Source organism: Pezoporus occidentalis, unplaced genomic scaffold (assembly GCF_034315485.1).
Source record: "Pezoporus occidentalis ecotype Australia unplaced genomic scaffold, CSIRO_AGI_Poc_V1 ctg283, whole genome shotgun sequence".
NCBI classification, from domain to species: domain Eukaryota; kingdom Metazoa; phylum Chordata; class Aves; order Psittaciformes; family Psittacidae; genus Pezoporus; species Pezoporus occidentalis.
In genome coordinates this window covers 376703-396689 of record NW_026914752.1, presented here as the reverse complement: position 1 = coordinate 396689, position 19987 = coordinate 376703, and the positions used below count along the sequence as shown (strand labels likewise).

At 64.6% G+C, this 19987-nt stretch overlaps 4 protein-coding genes across 5 annotated transcripts in view; 2 read left to right on the top strand and 2 right to left on the bottom strand.

Annotated features, from left to right (window-relative positions):
* TSC22D3 (TSC22 domain family member 3) overlaps positions 1–19987 on the top strand; it is a 235093-nt gene that overhangs the window by 4886 nt on the left and 210220 nt on the right. The gene's annotated exons all lie outside the window — the stretch shown is intronic.
* Positions 2099–6342, bottom strand: SASH3 (SAM and SH3 domain containing 3). 2 transcript variants are annotated; one of them, XM_062625846.1, is made up of 7 exons: positions 5933–6342; positions 3899–3994; positions 3526–3675; positions 3129–3458; positions 2808–3014; positions 2377–2527; positions 2099–2286 (listed from the first exon to the last, which is right to left on the bottom strand). In XM_062625846.1, the coding sequence occupies exons 1-7, from the start codon at positions 5984–5986 to the stop codon at positions 2099–2101; spliced, it is 1176 nt and encodes a 391-aa protein (XP_062481830.1). In that variant the 5' UTR covers positions 5987–6342. The 2 variants fall into 2 exon arrangements, with proteins under 2 accessions (XP_062481830.1, XP_062481829.1); XM_062625845.1 differs by having other exon boundaries at positions 3129–3461; positions 5933–6335.
* On the bottom strand, positions 6653–12963 carry XPNPEP2 (X-prolyl aminopeptidase 2). The gene is made up of 21 exons (XM_062625837.1): positions 12823–12963; positions 12002–12075; positions 11804–11914; positions 11649–11712; positions 10942–11046; positions 10769–10855; positions 10541–10687; positions 10352–10453; positions 9792–9873; positions 9280–9475; positions 9024–9113; positions 8838–8947; positions 8678–8755; positions 8534–8605; positions 8355–8415; positions 8170–8239; positions 7947–8051; positions 7654–7713; positions 7450–7526; positions 7263–7361; positions 6653–6983 (listed from the first exon to the last, which is right to left on the bottom strand). The coding sequence occupies exons 1-21, from the start codon at positions 12866–12868 to the stop codon at positions 6771–6773; spliced, it is 2049 nt and encodes a 682-aa protein (XP_062481821.1). The 5' UTR covers positions 12869–12963; the 3' UTR covers positions 6653–6770.
* Positions 16475–18226, top strand: APLN (apelin). The gene is made up of 3 exons (XM_062625872.1): positions 16475–16623; positions 17387–17558; positions 17650–18226. The coding sequence occupies exons 1-2, from the start codon at positions 16560–16562 to the stop codon at positions 17551–17553; spliced, it is 231 nt and encodes a 76-aa protein (XP_062481856.1). The 5' UTR covers positions 16475–16559; the 3' UTR covers positions 17554–17558; positions 17650–18226.

Genomic DNA, 19987 nt, shown 5'->3' with positions numbered 1-19987 from the left:
GCCCCATCTTCCTGCGTGTGTCTGGCCGCAGAGCGGTTGGTGACTCCCGCTGGAGGAGGCTCTGCCTGGCCGCTGGCTCCCTGCCTGGTGCCGGGGCTGCCATTGCTGCTGGGTGCAGAGTGCCCTCCTCTTGCAGGCCAGGCTGTAGCTGCTGCTCTGCAGAACCTCAGCCCTGATTCTGTGTCATGTCGTTGTGTCCCTGTGTCCCCACTGCCTTGCCCTGTGTTCCTCAGCCATCCTCAACTGGTGTTTGGCACAGGAGGGAGCAGAGGCCTGGGCCGCGCAGTAGCAGGGGGCCTCTGTGCCCTGCCAGGGCTCCTCTTCCCCCCGACAATCCTGTTCTGTGCTGGGCAGCCGGGCTGGGAAGCGCCTCAGGGCTGTGGGGTCCATGGTGATGGAGGGAGTGCCGTTGGTGCCCTGGCAGCTCTGGGCATGTCTGTGCCTCCTGTGGGCGTGTGCTGAGCCCCTGGGATGCTCCTGCCTGGCAGCATGAAGCTGCTGCTCCTCCTCCCCTGCCCTCATATTCTGACCGGCTTTCAGCAGTGGCAGCAGGTGATGCGGGAGACGGGTCCCTCGGAGCATGCTGCATGACTCCCACCCCTCGCGGTGCTGAGCTGGCCGTGCCTGGCAGCGGATGAAGTGGTGTGAATGGAGTGACTGGTGCTGCCTGCTCTCCCTTCACACCAGGGCCTCCTCTCCCTGGTGAGGGCAGAGCTGCTGCCAGGGACTCTGGTGGTGGGTTCAGCAGCTCCTTCATTCAGCAGCTCCCCGTTGCTGGGTGCCCGCTCACAGCTGCTGCCCCCTGCACACCCCAGCCATGGGAGCTGCCCCCTCCTCTCCCATGCTACTGCCCCAGCCCAGAGCTCGCTGTGGAGAGGTGCAGGGTTGGGTTTGAAAGGCTGGGTGCTGGCACTGCCTGCATGTGGGGTTGTGCCTGCTCCAGTAGGGAAGGGCACGGGGCTGGGTGAGGGCTGGGCTTGCTCTGGTTTGGTTTCTTCTTTTTTTAATTTTAAGACAATGAAGAAAAACTAACTGGTTTGAAAACTGGCCAAGCTGCAGCCTCTGCCTCTTTGTGCCTCCCCAAGCTCCCTGCTTCCCCCTTCCCTGTGGCTTTCCAGCCTCTACATCTTGCACTTCCAAGGTGTTTTATCCGTGTCACCTTGTTTGCAGCCTGCTGTCCCCCATGGCAGGTGAGGGGTCTCAGTGCACAGGTGATGCCGCCCAGGCCGAGCAGTGACACAGCCCAGGGAGCACCCTGGCCAGCTCTGTGTTACCTGTGGACACTGCCCCATTCCCCAGCCCCAGCCTTCCTGCGTGCACGAAGCTGAAGGCTGGAGTAAAAGGGACTTGCAAACTTTTATTGGGATAAAGCGCTGGAGCTGGAGTTTCTCGTGTGCAGCAGCAAGAGCTGGGCTGAGAGGCCTGGGATCGGCCCCTGAGCTGAGCACAGCCTGATGATGGCTGCAGGCTGCCCCACGCTCCCGTATGGATGCCAGCCTCTTCCTGCTCTTGCTGCCCTCACCGGCTCCTGCCTGCGCATGGGGGCCCTGGCTGGGCTGCAGCTCCCGTGCCCCTGCACGGGGCTGCTTGGGGGGATCTGGCACTCTGGAAGGGGCTGTTCTGCTGATGACAGCAGGGTGCTCGTGGTCACCCCAGCTCCCTCCTGTATCTCCCCTGGGCCTGCTCGCAGGGCTGGGTTTGCAAGCTGTGATCAGGGCTCCCCTGGAACCGATGAAGGGGGTGCAGTGCCCTTCCTGGGCTGCTTTCAGCTCTGCTGAACCTCTCCCTGCAGCCCAGGCTTCCCAGCAAACCCTGCCCTGGCTGTGCGAGGAGCCTGCTGGGGGAGGGCGTGGAGCTGCCAGCATAGAGCCGGGCTCAGTGGGACTCCCGTGCCCTCACATGTGGCTGCTCAGGGCTGGGGTTGCTGCTGTGGGACTCCCCTGCCCTCGCAGGCTCCTGCAGGCTCATCCAGCTCCAGGAGCTGTGGGGCAACATGCCGGGGCAGCAGAGCAGGGCAGAATGTCCTGGGGGCAGCAAATGGGGCAGCCTCGGGGCCAAGGACTGAGCTGCCTGCAGCCCTGCCATGGGGTCCCATTGCTCAGGGGGACTCTGCCAGGGACAGAGCCTGCAGCTGCCCCTCGGGATTCCCCAGCTCGGCCGCGTCCCGGCTCCCATCCAGGGTCTCGGATCCCTCGAAGCAGCCCGAGTCCCGGGGAATGTCCTCTTTGGGCTCAGAGGGTGATGGCTGGGCCTCGGAGCTGTTGCCTTCCTCTGGCTCACTGGCTGCTGGGGAGATGGGACAGTGTTAGGGCAGGGCTGGTGCTGCTGGGGCTGCCTGGCACCGGGGTGGCTTCTGCCCCTTCCCTTGGCTCTTACTGTCGTAATCCAGGAGGAGGTCTGCAGCCGTGAGCAGCTTGGCGCGGTGCTGGGGGTCTGTGATGTTCAGCTCATTGAGGTGGGTCTCCCGCAGCTCCTTGAAGTCCTCTAGGGTCTGGTACCCATTCAGCAGCAGGGTGGAGATGTGCTCCTGTGGCAGCACAGCATGGGCTGAGCGTGGCACAGCTCCCAGCTCACTCTGACTCACGGCTCTCTCTGCCTGGCCCTTGGTGCTGCCCGCACGACTCCTGCCTTGGCACAGGACCACTGCGGCACTTGCCCGAGCACCAGCCAGAGGATCCCTCTGTGTGTGCCCCAGTGGTGCTTGGGCACAGGGTCAGGGACCCGCGGGGATGTGGGGACAGTGAAGGGCTTCTCGGAAGCAGAGGGGAGCATGATCCTGCTGCAGCCCTGCAGCCGCTGTCCCTTACCTGCAGGTTGATGCGCTCCAGCAGCTCATGTAGCGTCTTGGGCTTGAGCCGCTTGCTCTGGCCGGGGCTCCGGCTCTTGCGGGCAGGAGCTGCCTCCTCAGGGATGACGTCCACATAGATGAACTTGAAGGAGCCCACCCTGTTGTTGAGCAGCCCAGTCCAGGTGCCCACAGGTGGCTTCTCGATGATGCCGATGATGTCCCCTTTCTGTGCAGGGGGAAGTGGGTGTGAGGGTGGGCGCAGATCGCGGATGGCTGGAGAGCATCCTCCCTAAGGGGGTCCCTGCCCCTGCCCTCCAGCTCCCACCCTGGGGCCGCTCACCCGCAGCTTGAGTGAGTCCCTGTCATAGGGGCTGGGTGTGAAGTCAGTGTGGACGCGGGCCCGGCCACAGAAGGGGCCGGTGTAGGCTGTGCCAGGGCTGCCCTGCTGCTGGCTCCTGCGGCCGGACCCCTCGCTGCCCATGGAGTGGACGGGGCCAAGGCTGTGCCCAGCCAGTGCTGCACTAGAGCCAGGCTCACTGCTGAGGGGTGGCTGCTCATCCTCCTCCATCTCCACGTATCGCACCAGCATCTTCTCATGGCTTGGCTCCTCTGTGCTGCCGGCTGGGGACAGAGGGCACAGGGGCCCCTCCTCCTCCTCCTCCACGTCTCCCTGCTGGGGGGGACCAGGCTCAGGCCAAGGCAGGAGGAGCTGCACTCCCGCCCAGGGCCCCGCTCACCTTCCCCTCAGCCAGTGCCTTCACGGCCATCCTGCCCATCTTGCGGTTCATGGTGCGGGAGATGACTGCTCGCCACTTCTTGCTCAGCTTCATCCCACTGCTCCGTGCAGCATCATCGGGGCTGGCACTGCTGGACTCATCCCTGGGGATCTGACAGAGGGATGGAGAGTGAAGGCAGAGCCCTTGCCCCCCATCCCCGCCCCAGGTGAAACTCAGATGGGTCACACAGGGCTGCAAAACCCCAAATCCTGCCAGTGCTGGAAGCCTTGGGGCTGCTGCACGACATCGGGTCACTGGCAGGACCAGGGTTTTGGGGTAGGATGCTGTGAGCAGGGCTGTGCCCAGTGGGAATGGAACGTGGCAAGGGACTCACCTTCTCCTCCAGGTTGAACTCGTTCTCGCTCAGCACAGGAGAGCTGACTTTGGCCTTGGCAAAGTCCTTGAAGCTGCTGGAGCGCTGGAGGGAGAGCTAGAGGGGAATGGGGACGGGAGGAGTGAGGGATCCCCCCAGCCAGCTCCCACCATCCCCTCCACAGCCGGGACCTAGCCGTGCCCAGGGCACTGCTGGTGCTTGAAGGGGTTTTGGCTGGCACAACATCTCCCTTCCTGCTGTGCCCCAAGAGCTGCTGGCGGTTTTGAGCCCCTGGGATGCGGGATGCAGCACCCAGCACTGCTCATGGTGCGCGTGTGGCTGCTTGGCACAGCTAAAGGCTGTTCTCGGCTCTTGAGGGCATCAGTGCTGCCGTGCCCATGCCCTCATCTCCAGCTTCATCCCCCAAAGCTGCCCACGTTTTCTGCCTGCGAGCATCATCCCACTCCCCGCCAGCATTGCCAGTAACCTCGGTCCCGCCTTTGTGCCAAAGCTGGCAAAGCGGGATTCAGATGTCAGCCCTGGTGCAACCCTCCCTCACTGCCTCTTCCGCCCTGCCTTGGCTCCGCTCCCCTCCATGTCTCCAGGTGCCTGCCCCATGTGGGAAGGGGTTCTCTGTGCCGGGAGCAGTGCCGGGGCCGGGTGCCCTCATCCCCGGGGGCCCAGCACCGGCTGCCAGCCCTCGGGAGCAAGCTGCGCTCCGCTCGGAGCTCACACAACAGAGCTGCTCTCGGCTCGACCGCAAGCGCAGCAATTTCCTTTCTGGGTCGCTCTGCCTGCGCCGGAGGCCTCGCTCAGTCCCTGCCCAAGCACAGCCCCTCCTCCTCCTCCTCCTCCTCCTCCTCCTCCCCCTTTTCATCGGCTCCGCCGAGCATCCTTTGTTACTTCTTTTTCTCGTTTTCTTCTGGAGGGCTGGCTCGGATGAGCGAGACCCGGCTCCATCGCCGCCGTGGCTGCAGAGCCAGCCCAGCCTGTGCATCATGCGCAGGAAATGGTGCTGGTTTGCCCTGCTCCCCCCAGCACCCTGAGGCAAACTGAACCCCTTGGGTCTCTCTGTGCCCTTCAGATAACGCAGCTCAATGCACCGTGTTCCCCCCAGCCCTGGGCCTGGAGCTGGGGAGTGGGAGCAGCTGTGGAGAGCCCAGCAGCGGGGCCATGGAGCTGGGACATGGCAGCGAGGGGGAAGTGGGAGCAGTGGCTGCGCCTGGGCAAGGACAGGGGATGCCTGTGGGGCCACCCCAGCACCCGGATGGGACCTTCACTCAGATATCCCCAGGGAGCTTCCCAGCATGGAGGAGCCACCCTGGAGTGGGATGGATGCTGCCCACCGGCAGCATCCCATGGGCAGGACCACAGCACCAGCTGCTCTCCACCACTCCCCTCTGGAGCTTGCTGTTTCCAACACCAGCCCACCACAGCCTGGTGAGAGCTGAAGCATCGGCTGGTGCCAGATCCGAGCGGCTGGCCATGGCCCCCAGCCGGTGGCTCCAGGTGGAGTGGTGCAGGGTGACACATGGCCCTGCTGTGCCGGGGATCTGAGAGACCGCGGTGCTGGTGCCGGTGCTGCTAGTGGTCCTGGTGCTTGGTGCAGTGCTGCCGGAGGCAGTGGCCAATGCACATGACGAGCTGCAGCACCATGCTGCCTTTGCCGCAGACACCTCGGGGGCCAGCCCAGCAGCCCTCCCCACAGGAAACGCTGCTCATACTCCAGGGATTGGGAGCTCTGCCCCCCAGCAGCACCCCCGTGGTTCCCACCGGCACCCTCCATTGCTCCCATGCCAATACCAAGGGTCTGTGCATCCCGGCCGTGCATCCCACCATGCTGCAAATGGGAGCAGGGCACTGGCCAAGTCCAGGACCACGCACATGTGAGGCCACGGTGGCCATCACTGAGGTCTGGCTCTGCCCCACGCCTGTCCCAGCCCCACAGCACCAGCACTCCCTGCCCAGCATCCCATGGGCAGCCCAGGCTCTGCTGGCGCAGGGCATGCAGGAGCACCCAGGAGTGCCAAGGGCAGCCATGCCGCTGGCGCTCACCTTCCTGTGTCCTGGCTCCTTGTCACCGGCGTTGGAGGGCTTGCGGCGCAGCATGGTGCTGTCCCGGGGGCAGGGGCACAGCGCTCGGGCAGCGCCTGGCACAGCACAGCCCGGAGCACCGGCACCAGGGCCCAGAGGCACACAGGAAGCTGCCGATCACATGAGAGGTGCTCGCTGCACAGTGGGTGCGCAGGCAGGGTGTGCAGGAGGAAGGAAACCCTGCACGGAGCTGCTGCCCCGGCCGGGGCCCCAGTGTGGGGCAAGGCCTGCGCCCTGCCACCCCCCGGTGGTGCTGTTGGTGGGCTCTGCGTCCCACATGCAAATGATGAAGGTCCCCAGACCTCTTCACCATACCCACTTGGGCCACACCACGGCCAAGCCTGACGTGTGGCACTTGGTCCAGGCTGTTCCCTGCATTCACAGGTCCTCCCAGATGGGAACCAGTCCCAGATGGAATGTGCACATCAGCAGCGTGCTGCTGGCACCTGCAGGGCAGCGGGGATGGCTCCCTCAGCACCTTCTTGCTCCACTCCCTCCATCTCCTGTCCCAGGAGTCTGAACCCGCCCTCATCCTCCCTCCCTGCTGACTTGGCTGCCCCATGGCAGGGGCATGTGCCCCATGGCAGGGGCAGCCAGCATGGCAGGATCACAGGAGTGGGGCTGGCCTCAGCCTCATGAAGGTGGGCACACGGGCTGTCAGCATGGACCAGAGCGCAGCAGTGCACAGGCACCACCCGACATCACTCGTGTTTAATCACCACCATGCAAGAGAAGACACCAGGAGAAAGGGAAGTGAGCTGCTGCAGGAGGGGACCAGCGCAGGGCCGTCAGAGCGGCCTCAGGCCTGCAGCCCTGGGAGCAGAGCAGACAGGAGCATGGTGAGGGCCTGCATGCACGTGGTGCTGGTGTCAGTGGTTGCAGCAGCTCTGCCCAGCGGGAAGGGCTCGGTGCTCCTCTGCAGCCAGTCGTACTCCTCCTGCAGCTGCTGCCGCTGCAGCTCCTGCCCCACGTGCGCCCGGATGCTCTCGTAGTAGGTGTTCAGGTAGTGGACCTGCAGCCAGGCACCACAGGGGCTGCGGGGGCTGCAGGGGCTGCTCCGGCCAACTGCCCCCTCGCAGTGCGTCTGGATACCCCACATCCCATCTGCAGCACCAGCCCCACCTGCAAACCCCATTTCTCTTCTCCATCCATGTATCCACTCCTGCCACAGCCCCATTTACCCACCCCAATCTCCCCGTTTCCCACTACATCCATCCTGCAGTCCCCTTTACCCGTGCCATACCTCAGCCCCGTGTTCCTGCTCTGCCCTCCTGCCACAAACACCCTGTACCTGCTCTGGAGACAGGAGGCTGATGTCGATTAGGTTGCGGTCGTAGGGCACCAGGGACACCACCTCAAAGGTCAGGAAGGGCTTCTCCCCACTCCGGTGCTGTGCAGAGAGGTGGTGTTGAGTGCCCCCAGCCCTGCCTTGGTGCCCCCAGCGCTGTGCCACCCCCATGCCGGCCCCATTGCAGCACCTCGGTCTGCGCCTCCACCACGAGGGCGATGTCCTCAATGCGGATTCCGAACTCACCGTCCTGGTAGTACCCAGGCTCTGGGGGCCGGAAGGGGGCCTGGTGAGAGCTGAGCCCTGGCAGCTCCCTCGGTCCAGCCCTGAGAGGGTCTGAGCATGGACACGTCCTGTGCAGAGCCCAGAGCACCTTTGGGCATGGGGCACGTACCGATGGAGGTGAACATTCCGGCCGTCAGGGGCACGTTGTTGGACTGGAAGCCCACAGGCCCTGCAGGAGACATGGGGTGGTTACAGCTCCTGGGGACGGGGTGTGCTGTGGGGACACCCTGGCAAGGACCAAGCTGTCACACTGGTGAGGACAATGATGTGGCTGCCACCACAAGGACCACGGAGCCACCCTGGCAAGGATGTCTGAGGCTTAGAGCAGCCCCAGATAAGCCCCTGTCCTCATCCCTGTTCCCCCCATGTCCACACCACTGGTGCTCACGCTCCAGTACCTACATTCATGGACTGAGAGGAAGTTGCCGATGCCATGGCCGGTCCCATGGCCGTAGTTGAGGCCCACTTCCCAGAGTGGCCGGCGGGCGAAGGACTCTATGACTCTCCCTGTAATGACAATGTGGAATGGGGGCGTGTGCTGATGGGGACTCCCCCATCCTCATCATCCTCATGTCCAGACGGCCTGGGCACGGCCGGGCTGCCCAGCTTCTGGCTCAGCACCTACCGGCCGTGTTGGGTGGGAAGACAAGGCGGGACAGGTCGATGTTGCCCATGAGCACCCGGGTGTAGGCTTCCTGCGGGGGGCACAGCAGGGGCTGAGCATCACAGTGTCCAGACCCTCCCCGCTAGCACATCCAGCCCTGGCTGGGACATTGGGGCTGGGCACCAGGGAGGGATCCTTTCTGGTACCTTCTGGAGTGGGGTCGGCATCCCCCAGTGCACCGTCCGTGTGATGTCTGTCGTCCCGTCCCTGCAAGGGCACGGATGTGATGGGGGTGATGCAGTCCCTGCGCTGGCTTTGGGGCCCCTGGCACCACCCTGCGCTGGGGGCATGGGGATGGATGGGGATGCAGATCTGGAACACGTACAGGTATTGCCCTCCTGTGTCCGCGAGGTACATCTCATCCACAGAGAGCTGCCGGCTGCTCCTGTTGGAGGGGCTGTGAAGAGAAGGGGGTCAGAGCTCTCTGTTCCAGCTGCCCCCACCACGCTGCTGCTGCCAGCCCTGGTACCTGTAGTGTGCCAGGGCGGCATTGAGCCCGCTGGCAGAGATGGACTGGAAGCTGGGCCCACAGCTGTGCTCCTGTGCCCTGGAAGGTGGCAGGGAGGGTGGTGCTGCAGGTCCCCGGGTGCCTCACACCGGGCAGGGGGGGCCGTGGCCGCAGCACTGACTGGCGGAGCGCGTCGATGCGCTGAGCCCCCGAGAACTCGTCCACCTCCCCCCGTGGGACCGTCTTCTCCAGCCACAGCAGGTACTGGATCACAGCCACCGCGTCCCGGACCTGGGCATCAGTGAGGGGACATTGGCACCCGCTTGCCCCCACCTCTCGGGGCTGCGGGGAAGGGAACAGCCCTTACATGAGCGGCTCGCAGCAGGTCTTGCTCTCTGGTGTTTTTCACAGCCTTGGCCAGCATGACGGGGGAGTAGCTGTCCGCCAGGAGCTTCTCCTGCAGGAGCAGGCTGCGGTCGCACCAGCTCCCCGTACCCCAGGGACGGCCGCGGTGCATCCCCACGGCTCGGTGGCACGGGACCACCCCTGAGCCGGGCAGCATCCCCATCACCCATGGCCGGACTCACTGGCGCTGACACGGCGGGCACACGGCCCTGACCCACCTGAGGGATGAGGCTGTAGAGGCCGTACGTGGTGTACTCGGTGCCCAGCCACACGGTGACGTTGCCCTGCACGTACTGGCGGAGGTGATCCGGTGCCTGCTCGTACTCCTGCAGCTCCACGCAGAGCGGCCCCGGGCAGCCGGCCCGCAGGGAGCTCCGCGCAGCCGCTGCCAGCCGCCGCTCCCCCACGAACAGGCTGGTGACGGGTGGATAGGGGGGACACCGAGGGGACACCCTGGTCCCCCCCGAACTGGCCGTGTGGGACACGCTGGGGGGCTCATAGGGGACACTGGGCTGGGAAAGGGGGGTGCTGCACCCCAGAGGGGGCTGAGATGGGGGCCTTGACCTGGGGCTTCGAGGGGACAGTCAGTGGGGCTGGGGGCTGCAGGATGTGGTGGGCTCTGGGGAAAGCAGAGCTGGTCTGAGGGGAGGGTCCCATGGGTGCTGCAAGGGAAGGAGGGTGGGTGCTGAGCCCTGTCCATGTCCTGTGCTTGCAGGGTGATGTTGCCCACCTTATGCTCATGTTGGTCAGCAGGGTGTAGGAGTAGAAGACAGGGTTGTAGGGGATGTCATTGCCACGGAGGTTGAAGAGCCCTGATGAGAATGAGACCTCCAAGCCCCCACCCGCTGGCTGCCCTCCCACCCCCAGGGCTCAGAGCCCACAGCACCCATCACAAAACTTGCCACAGCACTCACCATAGCACCCACCATGGCACCCACCACAAAACCCACCACAGCACCAGCCACGGCACCCACAACAGCACCACCATGGGACCCACACAGCACCCACCATGGCACCCACCATAGAACTCACCACAAAACCCGCCACAGCACCCACTACGGGACCCACACAGCACCCACCATTGCACCCACCATGGCACCCACAGAGCACCCACCATGGCACCCACCATGGCACCAACCATGGCACCCACCACTGCACCCATCACAGCACCTACACAGCACCCACCACGGAACTCACCACAGCACCCACCATGGTGCCAACCACTGCACCCCTCATGTCACCCACTGTAGAACCCACCAGGACACCCATCATGGCACTGCGGCTACTCACAGGCCGTCTCTTCCAGCCCCGACAGCAGCACGGCTGTGGGGTGCCGGACATGCTGCTCCATCTCCTGACGGATCCGGGCCACCTTCTCCTGCCAGCTGCTCCCTGGAACGGGAGGGAGCGTCTCAGCGCAGTTACCCACGGCCCGGGGGCCCAGCACAGCCCAGCAGCTCCGGTGCTCGGTGCTCATACCGGTGAACTCCTCCGGGAGGCTGTAGATCTCGTTGGAGGCTGCTGCGGGTCTCTGGTCACCCCACACTTGGTCCACCAGGTTGGTCTCGGTGGGGACCAGGATCCTGCCAGAGCCTTGCAGGGCTTGTCTGTAGCTGTTCCAGGTGTCTGAGGGGGGAGCAGCCCGTGGTGGGCTCAAATCCACACCTGAGAGCTGCCCGAATGTGGGCAGGGTCACCCCATCCCTACCGATGGAGAAGAGGAAGGGGTCCAGGCTGATGTTCCCCCCAACGGGAACCGCTTCCAGGATCCACATCCCGATGGACTCAATCCAAGCTGCAGGAGGGAGGCAGGTAACACCAGAGGAGGCTGGGGGCTCCTGGGGTTCAGGGGAGCAGCAGCCCCAGGCTGCCCCCACTGACTTGTCCTCTGCAGCTCCCAGTTGCAGTCCAGCTGCCGCTCTGCCTGTGTCCAGTACCGGCTGTCGGTCCACAGTGCAGCCTTGTCCTGTGTCACCACGCCAGTGCCTGCAACAAGAGTGGGGCTCAGGTGTCACCTGTGCCCCTTCTACAGGCAGATGTTGGGACCCCCAGAGATCCCCAGCCCAACCTCTGGTGTGGAGTGGGATTGTCACAGAACCACAGACTGGGTTGGGTTGGAACAGACCTTAAAGCTCATTCAGTCCCAACCCCTGCCACGGGCAGGGACCCCTTCCACTAGAGCAGCTTGCTCCAAGCCCCTGTGTCCAGCCTGGCCTTGAACACTGCCAGGGATGGGGCAGCCACAGCTTCTCTGGGCACCCTGGGCCAGCGCCTCAGCACCCTCACAGGGAAGAGCTTCTGCCTAAGAGCTCATCTCAGTCTCCCCTCTGGCAGGTTAAAGCCGTTCCCCTTGGCCTGTCCCTACAGGCCCTTGTCCCAAGCCCCTCTCCAGCTTTCCTGCAGCCCCTTTAGGCACTGGAGCTGCTCTCAGGTCTCCCCTTCAGGAGCCTTCTCTTCTCCAGCTGACCCAGCCCAGCTCTCTCAGCCTGGCTCCAGAGCAGAGCTGCTCCAGCCCTCGCAGCATCTCTGTGGCCTCCCCGGGAATCCCCACGGATGAGGAGCAGCCGTGGTGGCGGCGCTGCTCTCACCTGCAGAGCCGGTGAAGCCTGTCAGCCAGCCCAGCCGAGCATCCCTTGCCGAGATGTACTCGCTCTGAGACAGGAGCAGAGCCGTGAGAGGCGGCCGCTGGCACCAGCAGCAGCGGCGGGGCAGGTGCCGGTGTCCCAGCCTGCTCCTGCCTCACCATGTGTGCGTCCGTGGCGGGCACCACGTAGGCCTGCACGCCGAGCGCCCGCATGGTGCCCCGCAGAGCCGCCACCCTCGCCGTGGTGTCGGTGGCCGTCGGGGGCAGGTACTGGTGGCACAAGGGGACGTGAGCTGCGGCCGTGGGGCCGGGGCGCCCCATGCTGGATGTCCCAGGGACAGGGCAGGCTGGACTCACCGGAGGGTCCGTGGAACAGTCACGGATGTCGGTCCTGGCGTTGGCAGCCTTGGGCAGCCGGGCTGTGGCACAGCCTGGGACACGGGGACACCCGCGCAGCAGCTGTCACCCTCATCCCCAGCCTGAGGACCCAGCTGGCATCCACAGGAACCAGCGGCTCCAGCCCCGGGGATGGTGGGTGAAACCAGTGCTGTCATCCAGCTCAAGAGCAAGTAGATGCTCCTGGAGCAGGCAGAGCCTGGGGATGGGCTGGGGATGGGCTGGGGGTGGTGGGATCCCCAAGAGGAGTGGACAGTGCCCACTGTGCCCAGGAGCTGGGGAGGGGGTTGGCCGGAGCCAGCCCTGAGGGTCCCAGTGCTGCGGTTGCTGGAGGAGCTGCCCGGCAGCCCTGGCCATGCCCCGCCAGGACCTGGCTTCTCCTCTGTGCTGCTGGGTGTCCGGTGCCATCAGCAGCACCGCCTTGCCCTCAGCTCTCTGTCTCTGGCACCGCTGCAGCTGTGGGCAGGGACCTTGTTCTTCGCCTCAGGCCAGTGTCACCGGTAGTGGGTCACCCTTCTCACCGTGTGGCCTTGGGCACCTGGTCTCCATCCCCTGGGAGCTGCTCTTTTACCCATCACCACCGCAGGGCTCGTCCCTGGGGTCAGGCAGGTTTAGCCCCTCTCTGCAGCCCCCTGCTCAAAGGCTCCCTAAGAACAAACCCACCCTTCCCTCATCCAGCTGTGGCTGCAAGTGCTGCAGAGCACCCGACACCTTTCACAGACCGGTTCCTAGGATGTGTCAGCCCTGGGTGAGCCCCACCAGCTCCCAGCCCCCCGCAGTACCGTGGAGCAGGAGCAGCCAGGCTGGGATCCACTGCCGGGGGCGCATGGCTGTGGGAAGGGCACGATTCCCCAGTGCAGTGCCCTGGGTGACAGGTCCCTCCTCCTGCGCCTTTGCCCCCGGGGTGAAGGATGCTGGATGGGAGGGACAAGGCCTGGGAAATGGGAGGTTGCTGTCCTGGGCATTGACAGTGAATTCTGCTGCTAAATAAAAGCAAACAGCAAAATCAGCACAAAGTCCAAAGATCCTCCTGGAGCAGAGGTGGGGCTGTGCCAGCTCAGCTGCCTGTCAGGAACTCTTCTCCCGTGTCCTCAGAAACCTCTGTCCCCTGGAGCCACTGAGAGCTAACGGAGGTCCTTGGGTAGGGGGCAGATGTGTCCCCAAGCTTGCCTTCCTCCTTATCTCCTCCTGCTCTAGTGCAAGGTGTCCCTGCCTGTAGCACGGGGTTGGAACTGCATGAGAATTAAGGTCCCTTCCAACCCAAACCAGTCTGTGGTTCTATGATTCTATAGCATGGAGCAGTGCAGAGCATCCTCCATGGTTCTCCTCCTCCACCAGGTCACTGAGGGGTGCAGAGCATCCTCTGGTCATGCTATGGTGGTGCCCAGCCCAGTGCCCAGTGGCAGCCCAAGGCTGGAGCTGGCAGAGACTGGGGGATGCAGGGAGAACCCCACAGCCATTGCTGAACGCTGTGCCATGGCGGGGGGCTCGGCTCCATGCGGTGACCGTGCGGTGACCGGTGTGTCACCACAGCCACTGTCACCGGGATCCCGCTCACCACGAGGTGGCACCAGGACTGCGCTGCGGAGCTCGCTGACTCCTGTGCCCTGTCCTGTCCTTCTGTCGCTCTGTCCTGTCCCCTGTCCCCTCTCCCTGTCCCGTGCCCACCCGCCCGGTCCCACCACAGCTCCGGTGCAGCGCGAGGGCCGGTGGCAGCAAATCCTGGTGATCCCACTGCCATCCTGTTCCAGCTGAGGCCTAGCATGCTCATGTCACAGATGCTCTCCATCCACCTGAGCCTGGCATCATTCTCCTGTCCCTGCTTAGGGGACCCCAGGAGGGGTGAAGGGTATCCTCTGTTCCATTGGCCAGGATGGAGACATGCAGGGTGACACCAAACTGCCTCTGAGATGCAGTTGCTGTGGTGATGGTCAGGCAGTGCTTTGCTGCGTCCTGCTAATTAGTGTGATGTGTTAATGATGTGTCCATACGTGGTCCTTCCTGCCTCTGCTGCCCTGCCTGCTGCACTGGGCTATGGCTCCACGTGGGGACAGGGGTGTCCCCACACTCCTTTATTCCCAATTGCTGAGCTTAATACCATCCCCTCCCACATCCAAGGGATGGGGCTGAGGCTAGTGTGTCCATCCCCATGGTTACAGTGTTAGTGTGAGTCCTGCAGCTGCGCATCCTTCTTCTTCCTCCTCTTATTCCTTTTCTTCCTCCTCCTCCTCCTCCTCTCCCCTTATCTCTCGGGGGTGTCACAGCCCCCCCACGGGCAGCCCCAGGCAGGGCAGCGTCAACAGGACGAGGCTCGTCTCATCAGTGCCGTGCGTCCGGTGGGGCCCTTCCCTCCCGCGGGAGGTTTCCTCGAAGACGAGCTGGAGGAAGGCTTTGGGGGACATCCTCCCTTTGTGGGCTATTGTTGGCCTTCCGTCACCTGCACGGCCACGGGGTGACTCAGGCCGGGGTGACGCGCCCGGCAAACAGGACGTGGCGGACGAGGAAGGTGCCGGTGCAGGAATGCGGAAGCAGCGGTGGCACCAGCACCGGGATGCGGTGACGATCCTGCCCCTGCCCGCCCTGGGGATGGGGTGTGACCAGAGGGTCCCCTCTGCACCCAGGGCCTGGCAGCTGCCCTGAAGGGGTGGGGGTCCCGGACCCCGTGAGCTGGGCCCCTGCTGAGGGAGCACCCGCCTCTGGGGTGCTGGTGGGGACCCTACAACGCTCCAGCGCCTTGGCCAGGCTGCAGTGGTGGTGGTGGTGCCAAGCAGGACTGGACAGGCACAGAGGATGTCCTCTGCCCTGCAGAGACGTGCAGGGCATCAGCATGGTTCCCACACCTCCCCCTGTAGCCCCTCTTACAGCCCCACCAGCCCATCCTACAGTCCAGCACAATCACCCCAGATGAGGATAGGAGGAGGTCATTCCCCCATGGCAGGGGGTGAAACTTGATGATCTTAAGGTCCTTTCCAATCCAACCCATTCTATGATTCTATGATTCACCAATGTCATGGGCAACCCAGGCTGACTTGGGGAAATGAATTCAATTTATCACCAACTGAATCACAGTAGGATAATGAGAAATAAAAACTACATCTCAAAGCACCTTCCCCTAACCCCTCCCTCCTTCCCAGGCCCAGCTTCATTTGCAGTTTTCTCTACCTCCTCCCTACAGCTGTGCAGGGGGATGGGGAACGGGCGTTGTAGTCAGTTAATCGCATGTTGTCTCTGCTGCCTTTTCCTCCTCACACTCTTCCCCTGCTCCAGCATGGAGTCTCCCTCCATGGACTTCTCCAATGATGTGAGTCCTTCCTGTGGGTTGCAGTTCTTCATGAACTGCTCCAGTGAGGGTCCCTCCCATGAGTGCATCCTTCAGGAACAGAGGGATCTGGTGTGGGGTCCTCCCCGGGCTGCAGGTGGAGATCTGTTCTACATGGACCTTCCCAGGCCTCAGGGGCACATCCTGCCACACCACCGTCTGCACCACAGCTGCAGGTGGAGATCTGCTGCTCCATGGCCAGCAGTGGGTCCGTCTTGGATCTGGCTGCATTGGCTCCCTCCATGGGGGAATCTTCCAGCAGCTTCTCACAGAAGCCACCCTGTGTCCTCCATCAAGCAAACCCTTTCACATGGACCCAGCACATCGCTGTACCAACACTCCCCCATTATGCACCTCCCCAGGGGACCCCAGTGGACCCAGAGGAGCCACTGTCTGGTGACTGGCCTTGCAGAGCCCCGCCAGTGCCCGGGTTGTGCTGCGGCTGTCACCACATCACCATGTCACCATGTCAGGCCTTGGTACAGAAGGTTTCACGTTGTGCCCCGACTGCCCCCTCCCTGTGGCCACCTCTCAGTCCCAAATCCCCAGGGAATGGCACTTGGGGTCCTGGCTGCCAGGGTAAGGGGAGGAGACAGTCACAAGGAAGGTCGAGCGTCCCCAAACCCCCTGCGAGGTCTGGGGAGGCTGAAGGGTGATGTCCTGCCACAGTGCGGGTTCCTATGGCCTCACCCACCACACCAGCATGGTGCCAGTGGCTGCACGTGCAGCCCGCAGCCTGCAGCTCCCCCCCCCTCTGTGCATGGTGCTCTGTATGAGTGTTCTGGCAGAGGGTTTTTGTGTCCTCCCATCGCCCCCCGGCAGTGGCTGGGTGACCTGGGGAGCGGCAGAGGGTTGCAGGTGAGCCCCTCTGATGGGGGACTGCAGGACAGAGGCTACCGGTGGGGTGGCCATGGGGGGTGCCAGGGCAAAAAGGTGGAACTGAAGGAGGGTCATGGACAGGCTGGGGGGGTCTCATTGCCCTGGGGGCTGTGAGTGGGGGTTCCACAGGAGGGAGTGCGGTGGGTCCCTGCCGGGGGTGCCCGGGAACGGGGCGGGCAGGGGCGGGCCGGGGGGCGGTTCCCCTCCCGGGGGCCCGGGGGCCACATGACCGGGCGGGCTGCGGGGCCGGGCCGGGCTCTCACAGCCTACAAATGCGGCTCCGCCGTGGCGGGGCCGCCGCCGCCGCTCGCAGCCCCCGGCATGGCCGCGCCGCGTTGGTTCCTGGCGCTGCTGCTGCTCTTCTGGCTCGCCCTGGCCGCCGCGGGTGAGTGCAGGACTCCCCATCCATCCCCTTCCCCGTTGCGGCGCCGCCCGGTGCCCGAGCTGGCAACGGGGCGAGGAGCGGGGCTCGAGGTCCGGCAGCCCCTGCCCGTGCCGGGCTGGGCAGGACAAAGCGCTTCTCATGATGCCAATAGCTCCCCGTGTCTGTCCGTCCGTCCGACAGCCGAAACAGCAGCAGCCAAGGGCCGGGGAGCAGCCGCCGACCCGCCCGGTGCCACGGGGATGGCAGCGGGCAAAGTCGGTTCTGGCGCCGGGGCCCCTACCCGGCTGCGCTGCCCACGGCGGGTCCCGGCACGGCCCCGGCTCAGCAGGTTGCAGCCACACCGGGACCGGGACCCGGACCCGGACCAGGGCTGGTGCTGGTGGGACTGGAACTGGCGCTGAGACTGCAGCATCTCAGCCTGGCACGCGGGACCGGGGCACAGGCTGTGGGAAGGGGGCACTGCCCGGGGCTCAGCGGGTGCTGCCCATCGATGGGGCACGGGAGCACAGGGGGTGTCTTTGGGGAGCTCTGGTGACAGAGCCTGAGGCTGGTCCGTGCCCGCACGGTGGCCGCGGCCACGCGAGGTGGCCCTGCTGGGTGCAGGTGGTCTGGCCCAGCTCAGCACAGGAAGCATTTGGCCGGCCAATGGCTCCTGCTGGGGGCAATTCAGGAAAAGGTGGTGCTGGCAAGCCCCACGGAGTCCACATCCCCACCCCACGTGCAGGGTGAGGGACCTGGCTAATGCTGTTCCCGCCATCCCCAGGGCCACTGGGCGCTGTGCCAGACGGGCAGAATGTGAATGATGGCCTCATCCGGACACTGGTGCGGCCACGGGGTGTCCGGCTCAGGGCTGGGCACCGGCCCGGCAGCTGGCGCAGGTACCGGAGACCCCGACCCCGGCTCTCGCACAAGGGCCCGATGCCCTTCTGAGGCAGGTGAGGAGCAGCGGGGACAAGGGGGGACACGCAGACACGTGTGATGCTGCTGGGAGGGAACTCACGGATCCTGACTTTGCTCTCGTTGCAGAGGCGTCCCCAGCCTGCCCTGGATGTGGCTCCCACCACCCGTACAGTGCCACAGCCTGTGCTGCTCGTGCCTCAGCCCTGAGCATGGACTCCCATCCGTGAGCCCTCGGCTGGAGTCACCTCGTCCCCATGGCTGCACGTGGAGGCCCAGCACCGTGTCTGGCTCGTGGTGCGGCTGGGTGCTGCCGCGATGGTGGGCTTTGACCAAAGCACTTTGTCAGGCAGAGGAGCTTTTCCAGCTTGCCCTGGGTGGGGGCGTCCTATTTATTCCCCTGGTGTTAACCCTGCACCCTGGGTGAGCTGCTCTCCCCTTCCCACTGCCAGCCCCCCAACCCCGGGGAACCCCAAGTCATGGGGCGCCTGCCCAGAGCACAGGGGGGGCTCTGAGCCCCTCTGCCCACGCCATGACATAGGACAGCGGGAGAATGGGGAGCACTGGGGTTTCTGTGTCAAGCACTGACATATGCCAAAGGAGGGGCCCTTGCTCTGAGCTGGGCCCTGTTGACCATGTCTCATGTCTGTAAAGATTTATTCTGTGTAAATACATCTTTGTAATAAAGAGTTCTGATGACAGAAAACCCTTATTTTTGAGGTGTGGGCAGGGGGTGCCTGCACTGCCCTTGAGCCTCCCAGGAGCTCCCAGGATCCTCTGTTTCCCCCTGGGCAGCCCCTTCCCCAGCCCAGGGCTGGTGGAGAAGATGCCCAGAAAAGACTGGGGAGGAGGGGAAAGAAACGGGTTCAGAGCCCCCTCTGCAGAGAGGCTGGTAATACAGAAAGGGATGGTGGAAGGGCACAGGGATGCTGGTCCCAGCCGGGGCAGCATGGGGTGAGGGGCAGGGGAGTGCTCTGGCTGTGGAGCAAAGCCCCTGGCTGCAAATGCTGCCCTGAACTCCCCACCTTTATCCCCTCCTGGCGTTTATTTTTCTGCTCACCTGAATTCCCTCCACACTGAGCATAAGCTGTGCAGAAACAGCTCTAAAAGTGGGGAGTGGGGTGGTAGGAGAGGTTCTGCTGGTGACAGCTGTGCTGGGACCTTCGTGCCCAGAAGAGAGGACATGGCCCATACGATCCCTCACTGATGGTGCCCGCTCCTGAGGACCCAGCAGCTCCTGAGCCAGGATAATGTTTTTGGTAGGGAAATTCCTGCAGGAAGCCGCAGGTGCACGGATGCTCCTGCCCTGGCTTGAGACACTGCTGTTGCCGTGGTTATCAGCATCCACCACCCCCCATGGGTGCAGCACCATGTCCCCAGGGTTTGGGCTGGAGGAGGATGAGGCCGGTGGGACCGGCCGGGGCTGTGTGGTGGAGGCTGGAGCTCTCTCTGGGATGTAGCAGCCCCAGCGCTGCAGGACCCCTGGCCTGGGCACGGCGTTCACTGGCTCTGTTTGACCTGGCTGCATCTGGAGCTCCCGCGCCTGCTGGATCCTCCTGTGCACACCCCCCCCCCCCCAGACTGACCCCCCGCAGCCCTGGGCAGCCGTGCCCAGCTCCCCACATATCGGAGCAGCTGCAGGTGCCTGCGGCCCGGCAGATCCTTCCCTTGTGTCCCTGTGTCCCTTTCCCTGGCATCCCCCTCCCTGGGGTCTCTGCTGTCCCCGGTGTCCCCGGCATTCTTTTCCCTGGCATCCTGCTCCCAGATCTCCTTGTTCCTGCTGTCCTCACCCTGGCGTCCTCACCCCGGTGTCTTCACCCCAGCTCTCCCCATCCCCACGCAGTGGCGAGAGCGCTGCACCCCCGGGACAGGAGCTCCCACAGTCCCAGCGTGACCCGCGGGGGCGGCAGTGCCCGTGCGGGGCTCCCAAACCCCGCATTGCTCGCAGGAGGCCACCCATGAGCCACGTCGGCGGTCGGGGGCACGGGCAGGGGTGGCAGCGCTGGCGGGGAGGGGGATAACGGGTTAACGGGGGCCGCGGCGGAGCGGAAAGGCTGCAGCTGCGGGGTGGGAGCAGAGCCCGGGGGCAGCGGGGCCGGGCCAAGCTGCCTCCATTAGCTCATCCTCTGGGACCGCGGGGATGTGGGCCCGGCCACGCGCCAGCACACTCTCGCCACGCTCCGGCTCCTCTCCCCGCTCTCGCACCCGGCTTCCAGCCCCATCAGACTCCCGGGGCCGGCGGCCGCGTCACCGCGCACCAGCGCTGTGACCCCAGCTCCCTCCCTGGCTGGGCTGGCTGGTGGTGGGGGTCCCGTTCCTCCATGGCCACCCTGCTGTGCCGCTACTGGCTTGAACTGGGAGGTCTTTTCGCACCCCAGCACTCACATCTGACCCCGCTGCAGGCAGCCAGCACCCTGCCCGTGCACCCCGTGGGGTGGGGGTTCTGGGTGCAGGCGGTGGGGGGGGC